General features: G+C 41.3%; 1 protein-coding gene across 3 annotated transcripts in view; it reads left to right on the top strand.

Annotated features, from left to right (window-relative positions):
• MAP2K2 (mitogen-activated protein kinase kinase 2) overlaps positions 1–26,300 on the top strand; it is a 62,522-nt gene that overhangs the window by 18,070 nt on the left and 18,152 nt on the right. For 2 of the 3 annotated variants that reach the window (XM_075864240.1, XM_075864232.1), the window contains exons 2-4: positions 2,271–2,370; positions 8,616–8,826; positions 12,922–13,068. In XM_075864240.1, the coding sequence (XP_075720355.1) occupies positions 2,279–2,370; positions 8,616–8,826; positions 12,922–13,068 (450 nt within the window). In that variant the 5' untranslated portion in view covers positions 2,271–2,278. Of the gene's footprint in view, positions 1–2,270; positions 2,371–8,615; positions 8,827–12,921; positions 13,069–26,300 lie in introns of those variants that run through there. The other variant, XM_075864248.1, reaches the window with a different exon arrangement.

Genomic DNA, 26,300 nt, shown 5'->3' with positions numbered 1-26,300 from the left:
TAAAATCTCCACTCCAAAAACCAAATGGAGCTCCTTCCCTTTAGAGCCTTGCTGTGTTTCCAAATAGCAGTTTCCGACCACATATGGGGTATTCACTCACTTGGGAGAAATTGCATGACAAATTTTGGGGTGTTTTTTTCTTCTCTCCTGTATTCCTTGTAAAAATGAAAAATGTTGCCTGTTGCTTTGAAAAGACCTATTGGAAAAAAATGCAGATTAAAATATTCGTGGCACAATTCTAACCATCTATAAAACAAAGAAACCTGTGGGGTCAAAATATTCACTACAACCCTAATTTAATTCCTCCGAGAGGTAAAGTCTCAAATGCGGTCACATCTGGGGAATTTCTACTGTACTGGTACCTTAGGAGGTTTTGAGACTTCAGAATCTGGGCAATAAATATTGCGTTGCATTTCTCTGGTAAAACCTTCCGTATTAGGGCACATTCAGACGTGGTGGAATTGCTGTTGAATTCCGCTGTGGACAGTCTGCAGTGGAATTCTGCAGCAGCCGTTTTTTACATTTTGTTTCTATACACTTTTTTAGGAAACTTAATTCAGACGTTGCGGAAAATAACTGTGGAAATTAGGCTGTGGTGCAGAATTTTCCCTCCGCAGCATGCTCATTATGTTGCGGAGAAGAAGCGGAATTTCACTGCGGATTTCAGCCTTTGCAATGCAAAAACTGAAATCTGTGGCAAGTCTGCTGTGATATCCGCAACGTCTGAATTACCTGTCAAATATGCAAATGTTGGTGCGGATTTGTTGCGTAATTGCCCCGAATCTGCACCAACATTTGCAGTGGATAAATTCCGCCACATCTTAACATGGCTTTACAGAAAAAATGGATTAAAACTTGAATTTCTGCCCATAAAAAATAAAACATTGTAAATTTCACCTCTACTTTGCTTCAGTTCCTGTGAATTGCCTAAAGTGTTAAGAAACTTTCTAAATGCTGTTTTGAATACTTTGAAGGGTGCAGTTTTTAAAAATGGGGTGATTTATGGTGGGTTTGTATTGTATGGGCCTTTCAAAGCCACTTCACAATTGAACTGGCCCCTGTAAAAATAGCCTTTTGAAATTTTCTTGAAAATGTTAGAAATCTCTGCTTCTGTTTACAATTTGGCGTCGTAGAAACGTTGTAGAAAAATAAAAGGATGCCAACATAAAGTAGACGTGTGGTATATCTATCTGTTACAAGCCGATACATTAAAATTTATCGACCAAATATTTTTACTAGCATAAAGTACAATGTCACGAGAAAACAATCTCAGACTCGCTTGGATAGGTAAAAGCATTCCCAAGTTATTAGCACGTAAAATGACACTTGGCAGATTTGAAAAAATCGACTCTTCTTTAAAGAGGCTCTGTCACCACTTGCGAGATTACGGAGCTAAACGAGATTTGGTTTCATTTGCCGGAATCTCACAAAAAAGAGTCAGAGGTGTCAGGATTCTGAGTACACATGACGTCCAGGCTGGATGGTCATGTGTATTCATTATCAGGACACTAGTAATGTTAGGGCTTGTGTATGAGGCTGCACATAGTGATATATCTATATCGCTAGTGCAGTGTAAATGAATGGAGAGAAGTGCATGATGCCGATTGGTCAGCATCATACACTCCTCTGTACAACGCCCACTTGGTCGAAAGTAAAAGTACGCCCACTTGGGCATTAAGAAAGCTCATTAGCATAAACCAAAATCGCTCCTAACGTTGTGAAAAAAGATCGTTTTTAAAATAAAACGCATTACTGTCACCTACATTACAGCGCCGATCTCCTTATATAGGAGATAGGACACTTATAATGTGGTGACAGAGTCTCTTTAAGGCCAAAACAGGCTCAGTCCTGAAGGAGTTAAGTAACTTTACAAGTAGTCTTGGTTAAAAAGATCGTCTAGCGTTTTGTGTAGTTCCCTCCTTTGTAGACCTATGTGTCTCCGTGGTTACAGACTACATACAAACCTTGTGTAAAAATTAAGGAGCCAAATTATATTTTTTGGTAGATTTTAGTGGCCATCTGAAGACCTGCCACACTGTACCTCTGTACGATTGCATACAGGAATCATATAAAATCTGTGAGAAACTAGATACTAATAGTGACTGCACTGCTACTTACTGTATTATGTGGCTTCGTGTAAACTATTTATTTCTGCACTAAATATCTTTTGTAAAAAGGAAACATACAAAAATACTTTACTAGAAATGTATTGAACATAAAAACGAAACTGACAACAAACAAGCTATAATGTGATAATTGTCTTTTTATAGGTGGTAACATGCCAGCTAAAAAGAAGCCGATTTTACCTGCGCTGAACATAGCCCCAACAATAGCTGAAGGACCTTCACCAACAAATGATGGATCATCTGAGTAAGAGAGCATAAAAAGACATGACGTGTTATTGAAAATCACAAAAGTATATCCACCACTTCAAAATATGATGTAGCATGTGACTAGAATAGCGAGGTCAGAAGCTGGTGATCTGGTCTGCACTGTTGACACTTTGTAGGTGTCTGTTAACCCCTAGGCGCACCACAACGCAACTGTACGTCCCAGCGGCCAGTGTCTTCGCGCACAAGGACGTGGTTCCCGGTGCACACTGTCGGTGGCAGTTTGCACCGGGAACAGGGAGGACAGCTGTCCCCAACAGCTGACACTCCCCAGTCACCGGCATTGGACCCGTAAAAACGGTCCAATGCCGGCGATCGATGTAATCGGCGGATCTGACAGATCCACCGATTTTACATCGCTTCTGCTAATAAAGTGTTGAAAACTGTTTCTGGACTTGAAATGAGTCCAGAAACCGTTACTATGGGACCCCCCCCTCCCCCCATGTCCCATGCCCCATGTGACCGGCAATGGACCAATATCAGTGGTGATTGGTGAGTCTGTTTAGACCCACCTATCAGTGCGTTTTTCACCCAGGGTGGGTGAAAAATACCGGATACAGGCTCTGATCTCTTAGTAGGTGAAGAGAAGTTGGAGAGATCAGTGCTTGTACTCGCGTTTTTCGCGGCGTCAATTACGGACGTTATTGGGGCTGTTTTTCAATGGAGTCAATGAAAAACTGCTTACCAATTACGTCTCAAGAAGTGACATGCACTTCTTTGACGCGGGCGTCTTTTTACGTAAAAAAAAAAAGCCTGTATGCACAGAACATCGTAACCCCATTGATTTCAATGGGCAGATGTTTGGAGCCGTATTTTCGTACGTAATTCAAGGCGTGAAACGCCCGAATTACGTCCGTAAATGGGGCGTGTGAACATACCCTAAGGGAGATTTTCTTTTTTTTTTTCATCCGATTTTGTTAGCGTCAATCTGAAGCGTTAAGCGTCAGTTGGCGTCAATCCGTAGCGTCAGTTGGCGTCAATCCGTAGCGGTCAGTCTCGTCACTTGGCAGTCAGCATTCGTGTCAGTTAGTAAGTGGTACTAAGTGTTATAAAAAAAACAAAGCCCCCAAAAAAATTATTCGTGTTAGTTAGTGTTTAGTGCTTTAGTGTGAAAAACGTAAACATTTTTTTTGTTATACAACGTAACGTTGATACAGCTACGTGTTTATAAACTATATATATATATATATATACACACACACAATGGCTGCGAAGCGTTACTACACCGCTGAAGAGGCGGTATGCCATGATCACATCCGATACGGACTCCGCGAGTGGTGAGGAACCAGAGTTCTTTCTCTCATCCTCCTAGTGACAACGAGAAACCTCCTCGTAGTCGCAGGAGGGTTAGTGCCCAGGTTCTACCTGACCCTGAAACTGTCGTTCTGCCTGACCCTGGTACTTCCAGCAGTGATTGGTCACCCCCCAAATCCCAGAATTTACTGCTGTGGCAGGAATTCATGTGCAGACGGAAGGACTGCCTGTAATTGGATATTTCAAATTGTTCTTTACCGACAATTTGATAGAGCTTATGGTGGACCAAACCAACCTCTACACCCACCAATTTATAGCCGAACACCCAAACTCATTTTATGCCCAGCCCAATCGTTGGCAACCAACTAATTGTGCAGAAATGCAAAAATATTCGGGGTTAGTCCTCAACATGGGTCTCACTAAAAAGCCCAAAGTGAGATCCTACTGGTCCACGGACAATCTTTATCATTGTCCATTGTACCGCAATACAATGACCAGACCCCGCTTTGAGGCAATCCAAAAATTTCTGCACTTTAGTGACAACTCCCTATGCCCCCCACCCCAGATGACCCCAATTCCAACAAACTTTTTAAAATTCGGCCCCTCATAAACTTTTTTCCCCAAAAGTTTCCCGAAATCTACATCCCCGACAAAGAGATTTCAGTTGATGAATCCCTGGTGCACTTCAAGGGTAGGCTGAAGTTTCGCCAATATTTGCCCAATAAGCGCACCAGGTACAGGATCAAGGTCTATAAGCAGTGTGAGTCTGAGACCGGATACACACATGCTTTCCGGATCTATGAGGGGAAGGACAGGACAATACAGCCCCCAAATTGTCCCCCCCCCATACTGTCCACAATAGGGGATAGTGTGGGACCTCCTACACCCACTGTTAGATCAGGGGTACAACTTGTACTTGGACAACTGGTACACAAGTGTACCCCTGTTCAAATGTCTAAAAGACAAAAAAAACAGTGGCATGTGGGACGGTCCGAAAAAAACAGCAGCACCTGCCCAAGACCATCATCGGCCAATCCCTGCAAATTGGAGAAAGCAGGGCATTGGTGCAGGATGGGGTCCTGTTTGAAATACCGGGATAAAAAAGATGTATGCATGCTGACATCTATGCATGATGCCAGCTGCACCCCTGTCCCCACACGTGGATTCACAACGTCCACAATGAAGCCTGTGTGCATTCGGGCATATAAAAAAAATTAATGGGGGGGGGGGGGTAGACCTGAATGACCAGGTGTTAAAACCGTATAATGCCATGCGGAAAAGCTAAATTTGGTACAAAAGATTGTGAGTGTACCCTGTACAGTGCCATCTGTACAATTCATTTTCAATTTTCCATAAAGCTGGCCACCCGGGTACCTACTTGGAGTACCAAGAAAAAATTATTACATTTCTATTGCTTGGAGACGAGGTGGGGGAAACATCTGCTGCTTCAAGTAGTTCTTGCCGTATCGTTCCTGGGCAGCACTTTCCAAGTGAAGTGCCTGCAACACCAAAAAAACGGCGGGCACAGAAAAGGTGCCGTGTCTGTGCAAAAAAGGGTATCTGTAAGGATACCATATATCAGTGCGACACCTGTCCATCAAAACCCGGACTCTGCATTAAGAACTGCTTCCGCATCTTCCACACCTCACTGGATTAAAAAAAATTATACTTTTGAAACCCCCACACAACCCTTATCATTCTGGTCTTTTACCCATTTTTAAAATTGGACACTCTAAAAAAAAAAAAAAAAAAAAAAAAAAAGTGTGACAAAACTAAAAACACTCATTATACCCCTAGATGAATACCTAATACTATAACATATGTGTATGAGCTGCACAATTTTTTTAGGCCTATGCTTGTGGCTAAAAATCATCTAAGTAAAAATAAGGCCTCAATTTTTGTGGTGCTTCTTCACTTCCAGGGACTGCTATGTGTCCAGATAACATATTTAGATCACTTTGGGGGTATTTCTAAAGTCAGAAGAAATACCCCAATAAATATTGAGGCACTTTACTTCACTTATATGTTGTGTCTGAAAAATCTGCCCAAAAAAATGGCGCATTTGTAAAAAATGTAACAATTTATTTTGCAAGCCAGAAATACTATGGGGGTCATAAAAGTGATCACACCCCTACATAAATTCTTTGTGGGGTGCAGTTTCCAAAATGGGGTCACTTCACTGTACTGGAGCTCTGCAAACACAACATGGCAACTGAAGACCATTCCAGCAAAATCTGTGTTACAAATTGCGCTCCTTAGTTTCTGAGCCCCGCCGTGGGTCCAAACAGCAGTTTATAATCACATATGGGGCATTGCCGTAATCGGAAGAAATTGCTTTACAAATGTTGGGGTGCTTTTTCTCCTGTCATTCCTTGTAGAAATTCAAATTTTTTTTCAGAAAAAAAGTAGATTTTCATCTTCACAGTCTATTTCCACTAAATTCTGCAAAAAAACTGTGGGGTCAAAATGCTAACTATACCACTAGAAAAATTACTTGAGGGGTGTAGTTTCCAAAATGGGGTCACTTTTGGGGGGTTTCCACTGCTTTGGCACCACAAGATCTCTTCAAACCTGACATGGTGCCTAAAATATAATTTAAAAAAAAAAGGAGGCCCCAAAATCCACTTGGTGCTCATTTGCTTCTGATGCCGGTGCTTCAGTCTATTATCACACTAGGGCCACATGTGGGATATTTCTAAAACTGCAGAATCTGGGCAATAAATATTGAGATGCGTTTCTCTGGTATAACCTTCTGTTTTACAGAATTTTTTTTTTATTACAAATGAATTTCAGCCCAAAAAAATTAAATTCTAAAATTTCACCACTACATTGATTTAATTCCTGTGAAACTCTTAAAGGGTTAAGAGACTTTGAGAATGCTGTTGTGAATACTTTGAGGGGTGCAGTTTTTTTAAAATGGGGTGATTTATGGTGACTTTCTAATATATAAGGCCCTCAAAGTCACTTCAGAACTGAACTAGTCCCTGAAAAAATAGCCTTTTGTAATTTTCTTGAAAATGTGAGAAATTGCTGTTAAAGTTCTAATGGTTGTAATGTCCTAAAAAATGTAAAGTATGTTAAAAAAAAAAAATGGTGCAAACATAAAGTAGATATATGGGAAATGTTAACTAGTAACTATTTTGTGTGGTATTACTGTCTGTTTTACAAGCAGATACACTTACATTTTAAAAAATTCTATTTTTTGCAAATTTTCTCTAAATTTTGGTGTTTTTCAGAAATAAATATTAAATTTGTCGACCAAATTTTTTCACGAACATAAAGTACAATATGTCACGAGAAAACAATCTCCGAATCGCTTGGATAGGTAAAAGCATTCTGGAATTATTACCACATAAAGTGACACATGTCAGATTTGAAAAAATGGGCTGTGCCACAAGGCCAAAACAGGCTCAGTTCTAAAGGGGTTAAAGAGAACAGGCAAGGGTTAGGATCAAAGTAAACAAGTTTTCTTGCCACTGTATAAAGACTAAAGGGGTAATCCAGTTTCAGCAAATTGAGGTACTGTTTTGTATAATTAGGTTAACAATTTTCTGATATACTTTCTGTATTAATTCCACAGTTTTCAAAACCTCTGCTTGTTTTTATTCAGTAGGAACCTTCATTGTTTGTTTACTTCCAGTGAATCAAATTATGGTCATGTGGTGGACTCTCAGGTGCTGGGATTATTAGAAGACACAGCTGTGATACACATACTGTAACAAGCCCTGCACCTTTGTGTCATCACATTGCCTGGAAGTCAACTGCGCTATTTATTCCATCAACACAACGGAACCCGTTCACAACGGTGACAAACTGAAACCATTAGCAAAGTTTCTGTCAACATTGAGATCAATGGTGATGCAAACACGGAAGCTAAGGTTTCCGTTTGCCTTTCTGTTGAGGGGTTAACCCGATGGAAACCTCCAACGGAACCCCTCGACGGAAGGGCAACACTGATGTGAACAGGCCCTTACAGTTGACGCAGTCCTGGCCAATATATATTAGACTGAAGGTTTGTGTGGGAGTGTCAACTGACACCTGTCCGGTACGTTTATCCAGATCCAAATCCATTAGTTACATCGATCTATTGGAGAGAAGTAAGAGACACAGACCATGCTTTGTACACCCAAAATATCCTTCTCTCTTTATTGAAAAAAAAATGCAATTACGATATCTTTCAAAAGTGGTGTAGGCTTGAACTTTAGCCAATCATTTACAATTTGAGGTTGACTCTGGTTCAGCCAATAGCGTACAATGGGTAGTTGGTCGTGCTGAACCAATCGCGAGCATGAAAGACTCTTTAAATGTAAGACTACAATTTGCCATAACATGCAACGTCACAGACTTTTGGGTCATATTGACCCCCCCACAGCTGCCAAATCACCAGTCTATTGCCCATAACAAAATGGTAAACAAACTGTATTCCCAGATGTTATGGGGCCGCAGGCTTGAAAGAACTGGTAAATTTTTAGCTATATTCTCCATAACAAGGAATCCTAACATTCGCTAAGGAATAAAAACATATAACTAGTCAGACACTTTAAAGCAGCAATGATTCTTGAAAGAAAATGAATTCTTTCATACAAAATGGAGTTGCATAAACAAATTTTGCTCCCTTTCACAGTCGCTAAAACAATGTTGAAAACTATGAATATGTTACATTGTTCGATTGGTCATAATAAAGTATCGTACTACGTATTCAGTAGTCCAAGAATACAACAGTGGGAACGATTTTCCAGATTGAAAATCATTCCTATTGTTGCAGATCTTGAATGGATGCCACTTCAGAAGCTAGCGTCCCAATAGAAAAGATATATTGTATCACTAGTCATTTCGGGGGTTGATTGTCCCTTCCACTGCCACCTTTTAGAATCTCTTTTTCTTTCTGTGAGATTGTTACATGAAGTAAGACCAGATACATATTCACATGAAAATATTTGACATGTAATTTAAGATTTTTACCTTGTATAGGGCAAATCTTGTAGATCTCCAAAAAAAGTTAGAGGAGTTGGATCTTGATGATCAACAGAAGAAGCGTCTGGAAGCTTTTCTTACACAGAAAGCAAAGGTTGGAGAGCTAAAAGATGATGACTTTGAAAGAATATGTGAGCTTGGGGCAGGCAATGGAGGAGTGGTGACAAAAGTTCGTCATAGGCCATCTGGACTTATCATGGCACGCAAGGTAAAGATTTTTAATAGTCGGTGAATATCTAGACATTGGGCCACATTTAAAAGTCTAACAAGAAAACTAAGAAAAGACCGCGAGGCAGCACTTCCAAAATGAAATAGCCGCTTTATTCATCCGTGCAACGTTTCCGTCCAGCAGGACCTTTCTCATGCATAAAAAAACGCACCAAATGCAAAATATATAAGGACTCCGAGTCATTCACAATTAAATAACAATCAATACAAAAATGCACAATATTATAATGTGACATACAGCAACAATGTTTCAAACCCACATAGATCTGTAATAAGTGATTATACAGAGAAATATAGAAAATTACAGGACTAATACCAATAATAGTCCAATATGAATATAAAGACTAATAGTGTAATAATGAATCACTCACCCAAGTGTGTTACAAAATCAATTATACTTTCATATCTGTAAAGAAAGGATGGACCAACTCCTCGTGGGCTTCGGTGTCGTTGCTTCCAGCGCTACTGCGCACGTCTCAATGTAACCAGGGAATGTGTCAACGCGCTAGACCCCCCAACTATCTACCGCTTATGCGCCAAATACCAAAATCTCACGAGAAGACGCTATGTCATGCCTGGCCAAACACGCGCATGCGTACATGGCTATAGTACACAAACGCCATTTTAAAGTAGAGGCACTGTCTCTTTAAAAGTTATTTATTGTAGAGGCATTATATATTTGCTAGATCCGCAATATTTGTTGCACACTAGATCAGGGTGGTGACACTTGGGGATCTTCCTCCGGACAAGGTATATTTGTTTGGGGCTTTGTAGAGTATTCCCTCTTTTCCACCCACTTATCCTTAATACCATTACTATTAATCCCTTTCCGCCTATAACACGGTCAGATTTAAATTTGCCCTACTTTAAAATGGCGTTTTGTGTACTATAGTCGTGTACGCAAGCGCGCGTTTGGCCGGGCATGACAGTCGTCTTGCGAGATTTTGGAATTTGGAGCATGCGCGGTAGATAGTTGGGGGTCTAGTGTGTTGACTCCTTCCCTGGTTACATTGAGACGTGCGCAGTAGCGCTGAAACGACGCCGTAGCCCACGAGGAGTTGGTCCATCCTTTCTTTACAGATATGAAAGTATAATTGATTTTGTTACACGCACACGAATGATTGATTATTACTCTTAATCTTTATATTCATATTGGACTGTCTATTATTGGTATTAGTCCTGTAATTTTCTATATTTTTATGTATAATCGCTTATTACAGATATATGTGGGTTTGAGACACTGTTGCTGTATGTCCCATCATAATATTGTGCATTTTTGTATTGGTTATTTAATTGTGAATGATTCTGTGAGTCCTTATATACTTGACATTTGGTGTGGTTTTTTTTATGCTTGAGAAAGGTCCTGCTGGACTGAAATGTTGCACAGGTAAATTAAAGAGGCTCTGTCACCAGATTTTCAAACCCCTATCTCGTATTGCAGCAGATCGGCGCTGCAATGTAGATTACAGTAACGTTTTGGTTTTTTCAAAAACAAGCATTTTTGGCCAAGTTATGTGCATTTTTATATTTATGCAAATGAGCCTTTCTTAAGTACAACTGGGCGTGTTTAAAGTTAAGTACAAGTGGGCGTGTATTGTGTGTGTACATCGGGGCGTTTTTACTTGTTTTACTAGCTGGGCGTTGTGAATGGAAGTGTATGATGCTGACGAATCAGCATCATCCACTTCTCTTCGTCAACACCCAGTTTCTGGCAGTGCAGACACACAGCGTGTTCTCGAGAGATCACGCTGTGACGTCACTTCCTGCCCCAGGTCCTGCATCGTGTCGGACGAGCGAGGACACATCGGCACCAGGCGACAGAGGCTACATCGACTTACCTGCAAACGCTGATGCTGCTGCAGAATCAACTGTAGCCTCTGTCGCCTGGTGCCAATGTGTTCTCGCTCGTCCGACACGATGCAGGACCTGGGGCAGGAAGTGACGTCACAGCGTGATCTCTCGAGAACACGCTGTGTGTCTGTGCACTGCCAGAAGCTGGGTGTTGACGAAGAGAAGTGGATGATGCTGATTCGTCAGCATCATACACTTCCATTCACAACGCCCAGCTAGTAAAACAAGTAAAAACGCCCAGATGTACACACACAATACACGCCCACTTGTACGTAACTTTAAACACGCCCAGTTGTACTTAAGAAAGGCTCATTTGCATAAATATAAAAATGGTCATAACTTGGCCAAAAATGCTCGTTTTAAAAAAAAAAAACGTTACAGTAATCTACATTGAAGCGCCGATCTGCTGCAATACGAGATACGGGTTTGAAAATCTGGTGACAGAGCCTCTTTAAGCTATTTAATTTTGGCAGTGCTGCCTCACTGTCTTTTCTCTGTGCCCACTCCAAGGGGCCGTGGATCAGGTCCTGGAGAGGGGTGCACCCACATTTGGTCCAGTGCTGTGGAACTTCTTTGTCTTTGCGTAACAAAAAACTGGTCTAGTTGCTCATAGCAGCCAATCATTGTGCAGCTTTGATTTTTCCAGAGCAGTTTTAGAAATAATAGCTTAGCTCTGATTTGTTGCTATGGGTAACTTTTTAGATGAGTTTTATGGTCTCCATTTTAGGGTACAAATAATTTATGTATTAATCTAAAAATTTTGCTGTGGGGATTGGGAAAAAACAAACCAACAGGAATTCATGATTTTTGTTTTTTTTCGTTCTGTTTATTTTTTGTATGCGGTTTACTGTGCGATATAAAGAACATGCCATATTTATGCTACTGAGTACGAATGCAGCGATACCACATGTTATATAGTTTTGATTGTTTTAGTAATTTTGCACAATAAGTCATCCTTCTGTCAAGCTTCTTAGATTCTGCTATCGCTATTGACCTCTGCGTCTGTGTGGTTAATGGCTGGGATCAGAGGATTCCCTGATTCCAGCGGTTACAGCACAGACCCGACTGCCTATCAGTCAGGCTCCTGCTACTGCTTGCACGGGAACAGCTTTTTCTTGTCGTAGCTGCCATTCGGTCACATGACCACCGCTTTGACTAACTGAATCTTACGGTGTCTGCTGTATGGACAGGAAGTCAGTCTATTTATTTCTGTGATGCTCACATAGAGGCTCTCGTAGGAATGAATATAAAGACTGCCATCCTTTCCACACAACACACGATGTAAGATTCAGTTAGTCAGTGAGGGTCATGTGACCGAACGGCAGCTTGCAGCAGTGGCTGAAACTACAAGATAAAGCCAAAGGTGAGTTTTCTGACCACAGTACGTGGGGGGGTGTTTTTGCCGGGAGTTCTTCTGTAAGAGGTTAAAGCACCGTGAAAACTCTTCCCGTATACACTATTAGGGCATATGGACGTTATAGAGGAGGATTCTCGGCTTGGGACCTTTCTATGAGGAGAAATGCTCTCCACAATTGCGGGCACGGCCACAGCCCGCATTTTCGGACCGGTCTCCCATACAAAGTATGGGAGCACGCCCCGTAAAACGCAAAAGATAGAGGATGTTCTATCTTTTGCGGTACAGTTCTACGACACGGACACCTATCTGTAGCGATACGGAAAGGTCTCCGAGGCCAATAGAAGTGAACGGGTCCGTAATTGCGGACCCTAATACGGTCCGCAATTACGGAGATTTTTACGTAGATTTTTTTTTTTTACGGACGTGTGCATTGGACCTAAGGCGATTGCGGGCACGGCCTGCCGCCGACGTTTTTGGAGCACGGCCCGTAAAAGGCAAAAGAGAGGACATGTTCTATCTTTTGCAGTACACTTCTATGGCACGGACTCCTATCCATAGCGATATGGAAAGGTGTCCGCGGCCAAAAGAAGCGATTTCGTCCATAATTGCGGACCGTATTATGTTCTGCAATTACGGAGAATTTTCAAGGTCGTGTGCGTGGGGCCTTCGTGCAGAGCCGGGCCATACATGCATTACGTTGGAATGGCCAGCACGAAGTGCAGTGGCCAAATTGTGTGGCTGGCTCTAGTTTCTCCCGGCTTCTTTTCCTTCATACAACCACAAATTCTAATTTAATTTGTTCTTGGTTTACTGATACTTTCCTTTCATGTTCCAGCCACATTTTATACCTTCTTTGTTTTCTAACAGCTGATTCACCTAGAAATAAAGCCTGCAATTCGAAATCAGATTATTAGAGAGCTACAAGTCCTTCATGAGTGTAACTCTCCATATATTGTTGGGTTCTATGGTGCTTTTTACAGTGATGGAGAGATCAGTATCTGCATGGAGCACATGGTAAGAGACGCTACTATTTATTTTTTGACTGTTCTAAAGTAATGCTAATTTATAATGCTTTTCAACAAAATAATAGTAGCAAATATAACATCTAACATAATGTATTCTCTGAGGAACTTGAGCTATCTTTGCATTAATTTTTAATTTTTGTTGTATTTTTAATGTGGCCAGAAGGATTGCAGACTTTTTTTAAATGCTGACATAGTATCTGCCATTACTACCGCTTGGAGTAGGGTATTACATTGTTTGATTACTCTAACTGTAAAGTACCCTTTCCTATATTGATGTCTATATCGGTTTTACTCCACACATAATGAATGTCCCTGGTCCTCTGTAAATGGAACAAGGTTCGGAAAGCATAAGGTTTTCACATGGGTGCATACGTAGAACATACGTAGAAAAGAAGTACTGTTTCACTGTCAGTATTGTTAATGTGTTCGTATAAGACAGCACATAGTGATCTAAAAGGATCCCTATGCACTGACTAAATGACTGGGGAGGAGTGCATGATGCCGATTGGTCAGCGTCCTACACTCCTCTGTACAACGCCCACTTGGTCTAAAGTAAAAACACGCCCACTTGGGCATTAAGCAACTCATTAGCATAAATAAAAAGCACTGCGGTCACCTACATTATAGCGCTCATCTCCTTATGTAGAAGATAGGCCACTTATAATGTGGTGACAGAGGCTCTTTAATAGCCGTACAAAGGTGGCAGACCTGGGGGCCTTCATTAGGCCCTCAGTTTGCCATGACAACCATCGGTACACCGCATTCAGGTTGCGGGGGGCCGATTGGCTGTCAGATGGTTCCGCCTGCCTCTTTCTAACTGCTTTGATGCCACGGTCGCTATTGACAGTAGCATCTAAGGGGTTAAATAAGTGGGCACCTGCTCACTACAATGATGTGTCTGCTGTATCATACAGCAGACGCCCATGAGCCCACGCCATTTTTCTAGCTAAATAGACGTCAAATGTTGGGAAGGAGTTGATGTACATTCAGCATAACGGTTATTGCGGCCTAGTTGCCTTACTTTGCATTTATCAACTTTAAATTTCATCTGACCTGTTTTTGCCTATTCTGCCAGCTCATCTAGGTCATCTACAGTCAGGTATTTTACAGTCTATCTCCGTTTTAAGTATCCTACAAATGTCCCCAAAATTGTTTTTGTTTTTATTCAAGTATAAATGTACAGTGCAGTGTAATACAGACCTCTTCCATTAGTTTCTGAAGCAGGGAACGATAGTCAAGATACATTTTAAGGATAAGGTTACAACAGACTCCTCACAGTCTGAGCAATAAAATGTTGTCCTTGGTTTGCAATTAGTTTCTTGTTTTGGGACCATCAAAAATTGGCATTGACCTGACAGAAGCACCATCATTATTTTTAATGCCGTTCAACCAAATCCTAAAATCCTGTGTTTTTGTTTTTTTTCAGTTTTTTTTTTTTTTCTGATTGCAACATAAATGGTAATTTTTATCGCTGGGAGGCAGGCCTAAAAATAAAATCTCAATTGGTTTTGGACAATCTCTCTCACTCACACTTCACTGTGTAGCTAGTTCAGTGTATTAGAATATCGATCAGGGCTTCATGCCTTCAAGTCCCCTAGTGGGACAATAAAAAAATGTTTATGAAAATGTTGTACAAAAATGTACAAACCAGATTCACGTTAACAAAACCATAGCCACCTTTATACCAATTAGTCTTTTATTATAGGGGGAAAAAAAAAAAATTTAAAAAAAAAAAAATGCATTTTTTATTTTTTTTTAATCGCCCTGTCCGTAACCACCCAAACTATAAAAATATTACGTTTATTTTTTCCGCATGGTGAACATCGTAAAAAACATTCCGGAATCGGTTGTTTTTTTTTTTTTTTTTATTTACCACCCCTCTCAAAACATAGAATTAAATGTGATCAAAAAGTTGCATGTACATCAAAATTCTACCAAAAACTACAGCCCGTCCTGCAAAAAAAGACCTCCCACAGCCTCTTGGACGGAAAAATAAAAGTTAAGTCTCCTCAGAATATGGCGACATTTTTTTTTACATTTTTTATTTTATTGTGCTAACACTGTAAAACCTAAAACTATCGTATCGAACTGCAGAATAAAGTAAACATTTTATAGCACACGGTGAACATTGTAAAAGAAACAAAAAAAAACACTGTCAATTTTTGGGGATTTGGTTACCTTGCTTGCCAAAAAAAGGAATAAAAAGTGATCAAAAAGTTGCATGTAACTCTAAATAGTTCTAATAAAACTACAGATTATCCCGCAACAAATAAGACCTCACGCAGCTCCATTGGCGAAAAAAAAAAAAAAAGTTCTGGCTCTCAGAATATAGAGACACAAAGATGTGCAGTGTGTGTGTTCCAAAAGGGGGATAAGATCTGGCACCATTTATCAGTGCGACACTGGCCACAATTCTGTGGATTATTTATTTACCGCATTATTATACCCTGATGTGCTCTACCCAGCTTTGGCTTCGTTCACATCTGCATCTGGCTTCCTTTCATGGGTTTCCTTTAGACCTTTCGGTCAGGGGAACCCATGAACGGAAACCAGAGCTTTCAGTTTGCATTACCATTGATTTCAGTGGCAATGTTTCCATTGGAAATGGTTTCCATTTGTCTCTGTTCCGTAAGGTTTTCGTTGTTTTTGGCGGAAACAATAGCGCAGTCTACTACGCCATTTCTGCTAAAAAAAACGGAAGCCTTATGGAACGGAGACCAACTAAAACCATTTGCAACAGAATAATTACAGTTGAAATCAATGGTAACTCAAACAGAAAGCTATGGGTGCCAATGACTGAAAGTTCCAGTGGAACCCATAAACGGAAGCCCGACGCAGATGTGAACAAAGCCTTACATGAGCCACCACGTTATTAACTGAACTATCTGTAAAACCCCAAATAGAACTACCAAGCAAAATCTGTGCTCCCTCCCGAGCTCTACAGTGTGCCAAAACGGCAGTTTACATCCACATATATGGCATACCTGGGAGAACCCGCTTAACGGTTTATTAAGTATTTATCTGCAGTGGCACAAACTGGGCACAACATATTGTGCACTAAAATGGCATATGAGTGGAAAATTGCAGTTTTCACTTTGCACAATCTGCTGCGCATTAAGTTCTATTAAAAAAAAAAAATCCTGTGGGGTCAAAATGCTCACTACACCCCTTACCTTGAGGGATGCAGTTTCCAAATTGGGCGTCACTACATGAGGGTTTGTTTTACTACTTTACCTCAGAGCCCTGCAGTTGTAGGCCAATGCTGCCAAAGTCCCCAAAATAGGCCTCAAATGCGCATTGTGCTCTTTCACTCCTAAGTCCTGTCATATGTCCAGGTAAATGATTGCCCTGAGGGGTGTAGTTTCCAAAATGGAGCCACATTTCAAGGGGTTTTGCCTATATTGGTACCTCAAGGGTACCAAATGTGACATGGTGCCCAAAAATCAATCAAGCAAAGTCTGCATGCCAAATAGTGCTCCTGACATTCTGAGCCCTGCCAAACTGTTTTATGACCACATATAGGGTATTGCCGTACTTGGGAGAGATTGCTTTACAAGTGTTGAGGTTCTTTTTCGCCTTCTATTCCTTAGAAATATAAATTTCACAGCCTAATTCCACTAAATTCAGCCCAAAAAAACTGTGGAGTCAAAATTCTCACTACACCCCTCAAGAAATTTATCGAGGGGTATAGTTTTGGGGGGTTTCCGTGGTTTTGGTCCCTCAGGGGCTTTGCAAATGCGACGTGGCACCAGAAAACCATTCCAGCAGAACTTTAACTCCAAGAGCCAAATGGTGCTCCTTACTTTCTGAGCCCTGCCGTGTGTCCAAACAGCAGTTTATTACCACGTTTGGGGTATTGCCATAATCAAGAGAAATTGCTTTTCCATTATTGGGGTGCTTTTTCTCCTTTATTTTTGCAGAAGTTATTTTATTTATTTTTTTACGTTTTATTGGAAAAAATTTAGCTTTTCATTTTCACAGCCTAATTCCACTAAATTCGTCAAAAAGCCTGTGTGGTTAAAATGCTCAATATACGCCTTGATAAATTCCTTTGAGTGGTGTAGTTTACCAAATGGTCTCTCTTTGAGATTGTTTCCACTGTTTTGGCACCACAAGACCTCTTCAAACCTGACGTGGTGCCTAAAATATATTCTAATAAAACGGAGGCCCCAAAATAGTCTAGGTGCTCCTTTACTTCTGAGGCCTGTACTTTAGTCCATTAGCACACGAAGGCCACGTGTGGGATATTTCTAAGAACTGCAGAATCTGGACAATAAATAGAGTTGTGTTTTCTCTGGTAAAACCTGTGTAACATAATAAAAATGAATCAATAAGTCCCATGCACACAAAAACAGTACCAATCAAAACCTAGGTCTCGTCCCGCAAAAAACAAGCCGAAAAAATCACTACATTGATGGAAAAATAAAAAAGTTACGGCTCTTGGAAAGCAACGATGCAAAAACAAATAATTTTAGTTCAAAAGTGTTTTTATTGTGCAAAAGTCGTAAAACATAAAAAAACCTCTACATATGTGGTATCGCCGTAATCGTACCGACTCATAGAATAAAGGTAACATGTTATTTACGCTGCACAGTGAAAGGCGTCAATTTAAAAACGCATAGAACAATGGTGGAATTTCATTTATTTATTTTTTTTATAATCCCCCCCCCCCCAAAAAAGTTAATAAAAAGATTATATGTACCCTAAAATGGTGCTATTAAAAAGTACAACTAATCCCGTAAAAAACAAGTCCTCATACAGCTATGTAGACGAAAAAATAAAGTTATAGCTCTTTGAATGCGACTATAGAAAAACTAATAAAATAGCTTGGTCATCAGGGCCTAAAATGGCCTGGTCACTAAGGGGTTAAGGAAAAATTCTGTTCAGCCCTATGTAAAAGTATTTTCCCTCCCTGCTACTAAATCAACCGGTTACCCAAATTCAATTGACAATTGAGTTTTTAATTTCACTAGCCACAACCAGGCATAATTACTGCTTTACCTGTTGAATCTAAAGATCACTTACATATAACCTGTCTGGCTACGTGAAGCAGACTAGAAGCTCATTTTGGCCTACAGAACCAGACCCATTTTTTCAAATCTGACCTGTCCCTTTATGTGGTAATAACTTGGGAATGCTTTTATGTGTCATTACAGAAGCTCTGTCACAAATCTAATGACCAGACATCGGCTGTCAGCCGTGCCAGCACAATTACCCTCCTCAGCAGCAGTCCTGGCACCACAGCCGGCGCCTATGTCTGGTCATTCTCCCGTTGCTCCGGTGAAGGAACTTTGGGAGTAAGGGCAGATTCACACGAGCGTTGCGTTTTTGCGCGCGCAAACAACGCGGCGTTTTGCGAGCGCAAAAACCATTTGACAGCTGCGTGTGTCATGCGTGTCTGATGCGCGGCTGCGTGATTTTCGCGCAGCCGGCATCATAGAGATGAGGCTTGTCGACGCCCGTCACTGTCCAAGGTGCTGAAAGAGCTAAATCTTTCAGCACCCTCGACAGTGAATGCCGAACACAACAGCTAAAAACCTGTAAAAAAAAAAAGATAAAGTTCCTACTTACCGAGAACTTCCCGGCCGTTGCCTTGTTGACGCGTCCTTGGTGACGCGTCCTTGGTGACGCGCCTCTCTCTTGACATCGGGCCCCACCTCCCTGGATGACGCGGCAGTCCAAGTGACCGCTGCAGCCTGTGATTGGCTGCAGCCTGTGCTCGGCCTGTGATTGGCTGGAGCTGTCACTTGAACTGAAGTGTCATCCCGGGAGGTCGGACTGCAGGAAGGAGACAGGAGTAATCGGTAAGTTAGAACTTCGTTTTTTTTTTTTACAGGTTCATGTATTTTGGGATCGCAAGTCACTGTCCATGGTGCTGAAACAGTTTAACTCTTTCAGCACCATGCACAGTGAATGTCTTCCGACGTCGCGGACCGGAATTTTTTTTGCCGGGTTCGGCCAAAACGAGTTTGGCCGAACCCGGTGAAGTTAGCTTCGGTTGTCGGGGTTCGCTCCTCGCAAAGACACTCCGTTTGGATGCTTGGAAACAGAAAAGCACGTGGTGCTTTTCTGTTTCCATTCATCCTTTTGACAGCGGTTGCGCAAACACGCAGTTCGCACGGAAGAGCTTCCGTGCGACCTGCCTGGTTTTCACGCACCCATTGACTTCAATGGGTGCGTGATGCGTGAAATACGCAGTTATTGAACCTGTCGCGTATTTTGCGCAGCGAACAAACGCTGCGCAAAATACACGGACTGTGTGTACTGCCCCATAGACTTCTATAGGGCATTGCGTGCCGCGCGAAAACCACGCGGTCTACACGCTGCCAAATCACGCTCGTGTGAATCCCCCCTAAGTGACGGCACAGCGTGATCTCGCGTTTCTAGATTTTCTCAAAACATATTGTACTTTTAGTGGAAAAATGTGGTCGATAAATTCATTGCTTATTTGTGAAAAACACCAAAAATTAGAGAACATTTGCAAAAATTATGATTTTTCTCATTTTAAATGGATCTGATTGTAAAACAGATAGTAATACCACACAAAATAGTTACTAGCTAACATTTCCCTTATGTCTACTTTATGTTGGTTTGGCATCATTTTTTGAATGTCCTTTTATTTTTCTAGGACGTTCCAAGGCTTAGAACTTTAGCAGCAATTTCTCAAATTTTCAAGAAAATGTAAATTTTTTTTTTCTTGCAGGGACAAGTTCGGTTCTGAAGTGGCTTTGAGGAGCCCATATATTAGAAACCCCCAAAACTCACCCCATTTTGAAAACTGCGCCCCTCAAAGTATTCAAAACAGCATTTAGGTGTTCAACAGGAATCAAGAGGTGAAATTTACAAATTTCATTTTTGCCAAAATTAATTTGTAAAATATTTTTTTCCTGTAACACAGAAGGTTGCAGAAATGCATCTTAATATTGCCCAGATTCTGCAGTTTTTTAGAAATATCCCACATGTGGCCCTAGCGTGCTAATGGATTGAAACAATTTATTGTAATATGTGTCCGGTTTGAAGAGGTCTTGTGGTGCCAAAACAGTGGAAACCCCCCAAAAGTGACCCCAAAAGTGACCCCATTTTGAAACTACACCCCTCACGGAATTCATATAGGGGTACAGTTAGCATTTTGACCCCCACATATTTTTGCTAAATTGATTTGACTTTTTCTTGAAAAGTTCTAGAATTTTCTAATTTCTGCAAGGAATAAAGGGGAAAAAGCACCCCAAAATTTGTAAAGCAATTTCTCCAGATTACGGTAATACCCCGTATGTGGTAATAAACTGCTGTTTGGACCCACAGCAGAGCTCAGAAGAGGAGCGCCATTTGGATTTTTGAGCGCAGATTTTACTGGAATGGTTTTCGGTGCCATGTCGCGTTTGCAGTGGAAACCCCCCAAAAGTGACCCCATTTTGGAAACTACACCCCTCAAGGAATTTTTCTAATGGTATAGTTAGCATTTTGACCCAACAGGTGTTTTTTTTTTTTAAATTAATTTATTGGAATTAGTCTGTGAAGATAAAAAAGCACCCCAACATTTGTAAAGTAATTTCTCCTGATAACGGGAGTACTCCATATGTGGTAATAAACTGCTGTTTGGACACACGGCAGGGCTCAGAAGGGAAGGAGCGCCATTTGGATTTTGCAGCGCAGATTTTCCCGAATTGGTTTCTGGGGGCCATGTCGCATATGCAGAGCCCCTGATGTACCAGTACATTAGAAATTCCCCAGGTGTGATCCCATTTTGGAGACTATGCCCCTCAAACAAATAAATTAGAGGAGTAGTGAGCATTTTGAGCCCTTAGGTGTTTTATAGATTTTATTAGAATTGGGACATGAAAATGAAAAAATAGTTTTTTTCCCAATAAGATGTAGTTCTATCTCAATTTTTAATTTCCACAATGAATACAGGAGAAAAAACACCCCAAAATGTGTTACACAATTCCTCCTGAGTAAGGAAATACCCCACATGTGGTTGAAAAATGCTATTTGGACATATGGCAAGGATCTAAAGGGAAAAAGCGCAATTTAGTTTTTGGAGTGGAGATTTTACAAAATGTGTTTTTTGACACCATGTTTCGTTGCGCTGAGGTACCAGTACAGTGAAAGCCCCCGGGAAGTTACCCCACTTGGTAAACTACACCCCTTTAAGGAATTGTATCATGAGGTGTAGTGAGCATTTTGACTCCACAGGTTTTGCAGAAATTAGTACACATTAGATGTTGCAGATTGAAAATTGCCATTTTTCCACAGATGTGCTATTTCAGTGCCCAATGTGTTGTGCCCAGCTTGTACCACTGGAGACACACACCATAAATTGTTAAGCGGTTCTCCAGAGTACAGTAATACTCCATATGTGGTCATAAACTGCTATTTGGACACTGCCAGGCCTAGAAGGAGCGCAGTTTGGCTTTTGGAGAGTAGATTTTGCTTGGTAGTAGTTTTGTTTAGTGGTTTACTGGTGTTTCAGTTTATAATGAGGGGGCATTTGTAATCTGGGCGGAGTGCATCAGGTCATAATAGGATTATGTTGTAATGGGGTAAATTAATAATAAAATTAATTATCCATTTATAGTGACGTATGCTTTGAACCAATCTTTTATTCACAGACCAGTTTTTCGGGGTCATGATTCGGGCTTCTAAAGTGTGTCCGTGGTATTGTACAAAATATCCATACTCCAGTATTGACTAACATTTGACTTCTTCACTAGCCTCATATGTAGCACAGACCCCAAAATGTCATTTTCTCCGCTGCATTTACAGGGTCTACCAGTGGGGGCTGCAAATGATGACGTGGGGTTTTAGGCGAAGAATTGCTGCACATATAAATTAGTCTGGGCCGTCGTATTGCATTCAGAGGGTCATAACTTCTAATTAAATTTTTTGGGGAGGTGAAGAGACCAAAAAGACTAATTCTCTCACTGGTTTTTATACATTTTAAATGGCGTTCTCTGTGCAGTATTAACAACATGTTTACTTTTATTCTGCGGTTCAATAAGATTATGACAATACCCAATTTATAAAGGGTTTAAATGTTTTACTACTTTTACACAATAAAAACACTTTTTACTAAATAAAATGTTTTAGTGTCCCCATATCCTGAGAGCCATAACTTTTTTATTTTATTTTATTTTTTCAAATTTTTTTTTTTTTATTGTCGAAGGAGCTGTGTGAGGGCTTATTTTTTGCATGACAAACAATTTTTTATTGGTACCATTTTGGGGTACTTTTTAATCACATTTTATTCCATTTTTTTGGAAACCACGTGACCAAAAAAATAATTTCTGTCTGTCTATTTTTACCGTGTTCACCGTGCGGGATAAATATATTTTTATAGTTCAGGCCAATACGAATGTGGCGATAACTATTATGTATTATTTATTCTAAAACTTTTTTTTACATTTACTAGGGGACTTGAAGATCTGATCTTCTGATCCCCAGTACAATACACTGCACTACTTATGTAGTGCAGTGTATTGTTACTGCCATTTTACAACTGACAGTCAGTCTATTAGTTCCTGCCTTGGGCAGGACCGAATAGGCTTCCGTACCTGGCTGACCAGGAAGTCGTTGCTAGGCTTCCGGGTTGCCATAGCAACCATCGGCACCCCGCGATTGTTTTTTTTTTGTGGGGGTGCAGAGGGAGCCTCCTCTCTCTGTGTCAATCACTTAAATGCCACTGTCGCTATGGAAAGCTGTGATCGCTGTTGTTGCAGTGGGATGTCTGCTTTATATTCCTTCTGTGCCCGCTTCATCCTCAGGGCGTTGCTGTATGCCCATTTGTGGGAAGGGGGTTAATAAAGACTTTTTTTTTTTTTTTTCCACTTGTAGGTCTTTCTCTGATCTCCTCACCGATCTCACAGAAATGAGTTCAGAGACGGCAACAGGAGCTTTCTCCTGTAGACTGTCAGATGGCTGTGATTGGTCAGTCTCTGAAGACTGACCAATCGCTGGCATGGGGACATGCTGATTGGTCCCCAGCCCGGTAACTCGGCTATCAATGACCGCTGCCCTCTCTGTGTTATCGCTATGTGATTTCACATAGTGACCGTTTATTCCTGCTCCGCAATAGTACGGCGCAGGGCTGCTTCAATAAGCAGCATGTGCCGTACTATTGTGGAGCAGGTCCACAACAGGCTAAAACACGTTTTAAAGAGATCCTAATACAGATGCCAAACATTCATTGAAATCTACAAGTCTGGAAAGGGTTACAAAGCCATTGTATAAGTGAGATCCATTATCCACAAATGGAGAAAACTTGAACAGGGGTGAACCTTACCAGGAGTGTCTGGCCTACCGAAATTTCACCAAAAGCGCATTGGCGACTCATCTGGGAGGTCACAAAAGAACCCAAACTAACATCTAAAGAGAGCTAACACCGCGTTTCACCATAAGAACTTTATACCAACAGTCAAACGTGATGGCGTGGGGCTGCTTTTCTTCTTCAGGACCTGTCTACCTGTCTTAACTAATGGAACTATACGCTATCCGGCTATCAAAAAATCCTGAATGTCCACCTGTCCTTCTGTGACCTAAAGCTCAAGCACCAATGTGCAGCAGGACAATAATCCGAAGCACACAAGCAAGTTTACCTCTGGTTCAAAAGAAAGGAAAATTAAGGTTCTGGAATGGCCACGTTAAATGGGATTGAAGTCAATATTTTAAGATGCTGTGGCAAGAACTTAAAGCTTAAAGGGGTTTTCCCATCAGAGACATTCATGACAACCTGTGGATATATGTCATAAATGTCACATAGGTGTGGGTCCCAAAGGTGAGACCTATCTCTAGAACGGGGTCCCCTAAACCCAGTTCTACTGCTCTGTTGTGGCTGAATCATGTGATTTCTGACCATGAATTACGGAAACTGCATAGCTCGCTGAGCTACACGGTTTCTATAAGTCCCATACAACTGAATGGTAGTTACAGAAACTGCGTAGCTCTGTAACTGCCATTTACTACTCGAGGGGTTTTGGAAACAGTTTCCGTAATTCATGGTCAGAAATCACACGATTTGGCCACAACACAGAGCAGTAGAGCTGGGTTTAGGGGGCTGCATTCTAGAGACCCGCATCTATCTGACATTTTACATATTCTGTGGATATGTCATAAATGTCTCTGATTTGAAAAGCCCTTTAAGGGTCAGTTCAGTTTTTTTTGCGCCGATTGCGTCTGAATCAGACCTAATGAATGGGTCAAATTGCCCTCCATAGATTTCAATGAGAGGCAGAGGCATATTTTTGTCCTGGGCGGCTTTACGCCGCTCGCGGGGGAAAAAAAAAAAAAGCAGCATGCTCTTTCTTCGAGCAGTTTCCGCCTCTGACCTTTTTATTGAAATCAATGGGAGGCAGAAAAAAACCTTTTCTCCCACGGTTTATGCATTACATTCAACGACCGCAGGGAAAAAGCGTGAAAGAAAAACCCTCAAACATTGCCAATTCAAAATCCTGAAGGAATGTTGTGGCAGATTTTTTTCTGCCTGCAAAAATACTATGTGTGAACTAGGACTAACTAAACTTTAAAAAAAACTTGTGACATGTCAGACGTTTTGATCAGTGGGGGTCTGAGCATGGAGAAACCCCCCCCCCCCCCACGATCCCTAAAACGCAGCGGCAGAAGTGCTCGGGTGAGCGATGTGCCGCTTTGTTTCCTAACTAATTTTGACTGGTGAATTTTGGCCGATCCTTTGCTGAATTATTTTTAATCGGCTATGTTGGAGGGTTTTAACGGGGTTTTTTAGTTAGAAGAAATTGATGGCCTGTCCTCCAGATCGGCCATCAGTACTTGATCAGTGGTGGTCCAACTCGCTCTATACCTGCTGTTCAAGTGAATGGGAGAAGGTTGTAATTGTGATCTGCAGCTACAAGTGTGTCGGCGATTCACAGTACGAGCAGTTGCAGAAATAAAGGGGAAGAAGCGCTCATGGCCCCTTCAAAACAGCTGATCGGTGGGGGTGCAGAGTCTGACCCCCGCTGATCAGGTATCAATTGCCTATCTTGAGGATAGGCCATCAATTTCTTATAACTCTAAAACCCTGTTAATACCCTCCAATGTAACTGAATTAAAATAATTCTGCAAAGAGTAGGCCACAGCGATCTAAAAGACTCAATGCAAACTATCACAAACGTTTGACTGCAGTTATTACTCTCTCTATGGGTGGCACAACAGTTATTAGGTTAGGGGGACAGTTACTTTTTCCATAGGTGTTATGTTTTGAATACATTTTTATGCTTCATAAATGGAATGATCGTTCAAAAGCTGCATTTTGTGTTTACTTGTGTTTGTCTTTATCTTATATTAAAATTAGTTGGATGATCTGAAAGCATTAAATCTCAAATGATCTCTTGGCGGCTAAATCGGAGGGTAAATCCTCTCTACTGATTCTTCTGGATCTCTCTGCAGCCTTTGACACTGTAGACCACAAACTCCTACTTAACATGCTCCACTCTATTGGCCTCAAGGACACGGCTCTCTTGGTTTTCCTCCTATCTCTCTTACCGCTCGTTCAGTGTGTCATTTGCTGGTTCTACTTTTTCTCCTCTTCCACTTGCTATCGGGGTTCCTCAGGGATCAGTCCTAGGTCCGCTCCTCTTTTCTCTCTACACAGCCCCTATTGGACAAACCATCAGCAGATTTGGCTTCCAGTGCCATCTCTACGCTGATGACACCCAATTATATTCCTCTTCCCATGACATCACCTCTGCTCTAATACAGAACACCAGTGATTGTCTGTCCGCTGTCTCTAACATCATGTCCTCTCTCTATCTAAAACTGAATCTTTCTAAAACTGAGCTCCTTGTGTTCCCACCATCTACCAACCTCCGTAAACCTGATGTCTCCATATCTGTGTGTGGCACTATCATAACTCCTAAGCAGCATGCCCTCTGTCTCGGGGTTATTTTTGACTCAGATCTTTCCTTTACTCCTCACATTCAATCACTTTCACGCTCCTGTCATTTTCACCTCAAAAACATCTCCAGAATCCGCCCTTTTCTTACTGAGGAAACCGCCAAAATTCTCATTGTTGCTTGGATTTACTCTCGTCTTGACTACTGTAACTCATTACTAGTCGGTCTTCCCCTCACCAAACTCTCCCCTCTCCAATATATCCTCAACGCAGCAGCCAGGCTCATCTTCATGACCAACCGCTACACCAACGCCTCTAATCTGTTCCAGTCACTGCACTGGTTGCCCATCCCCTTCCGAATAAAATTCAAACTTATT

Source organism: Rhinoderma darwinii, chromosome 1 (assembly GCF_050947455.1).
Source record: "Rhinoderma darwinii isolate aRhiDar2 chromosome 1, aRhiDar2.hap1, whole genome shotgun sequence".
Classification (NCBI taxonomy): Eukaryota; Metazoa; Chordata; class Amphibia; order Anura; family Rhinodermatidae; genus Rhinoderma; species Rhinoderma darwinii.
This window is presented reverse-complemented; position numbering and strand designations above follow the sequence as displayed.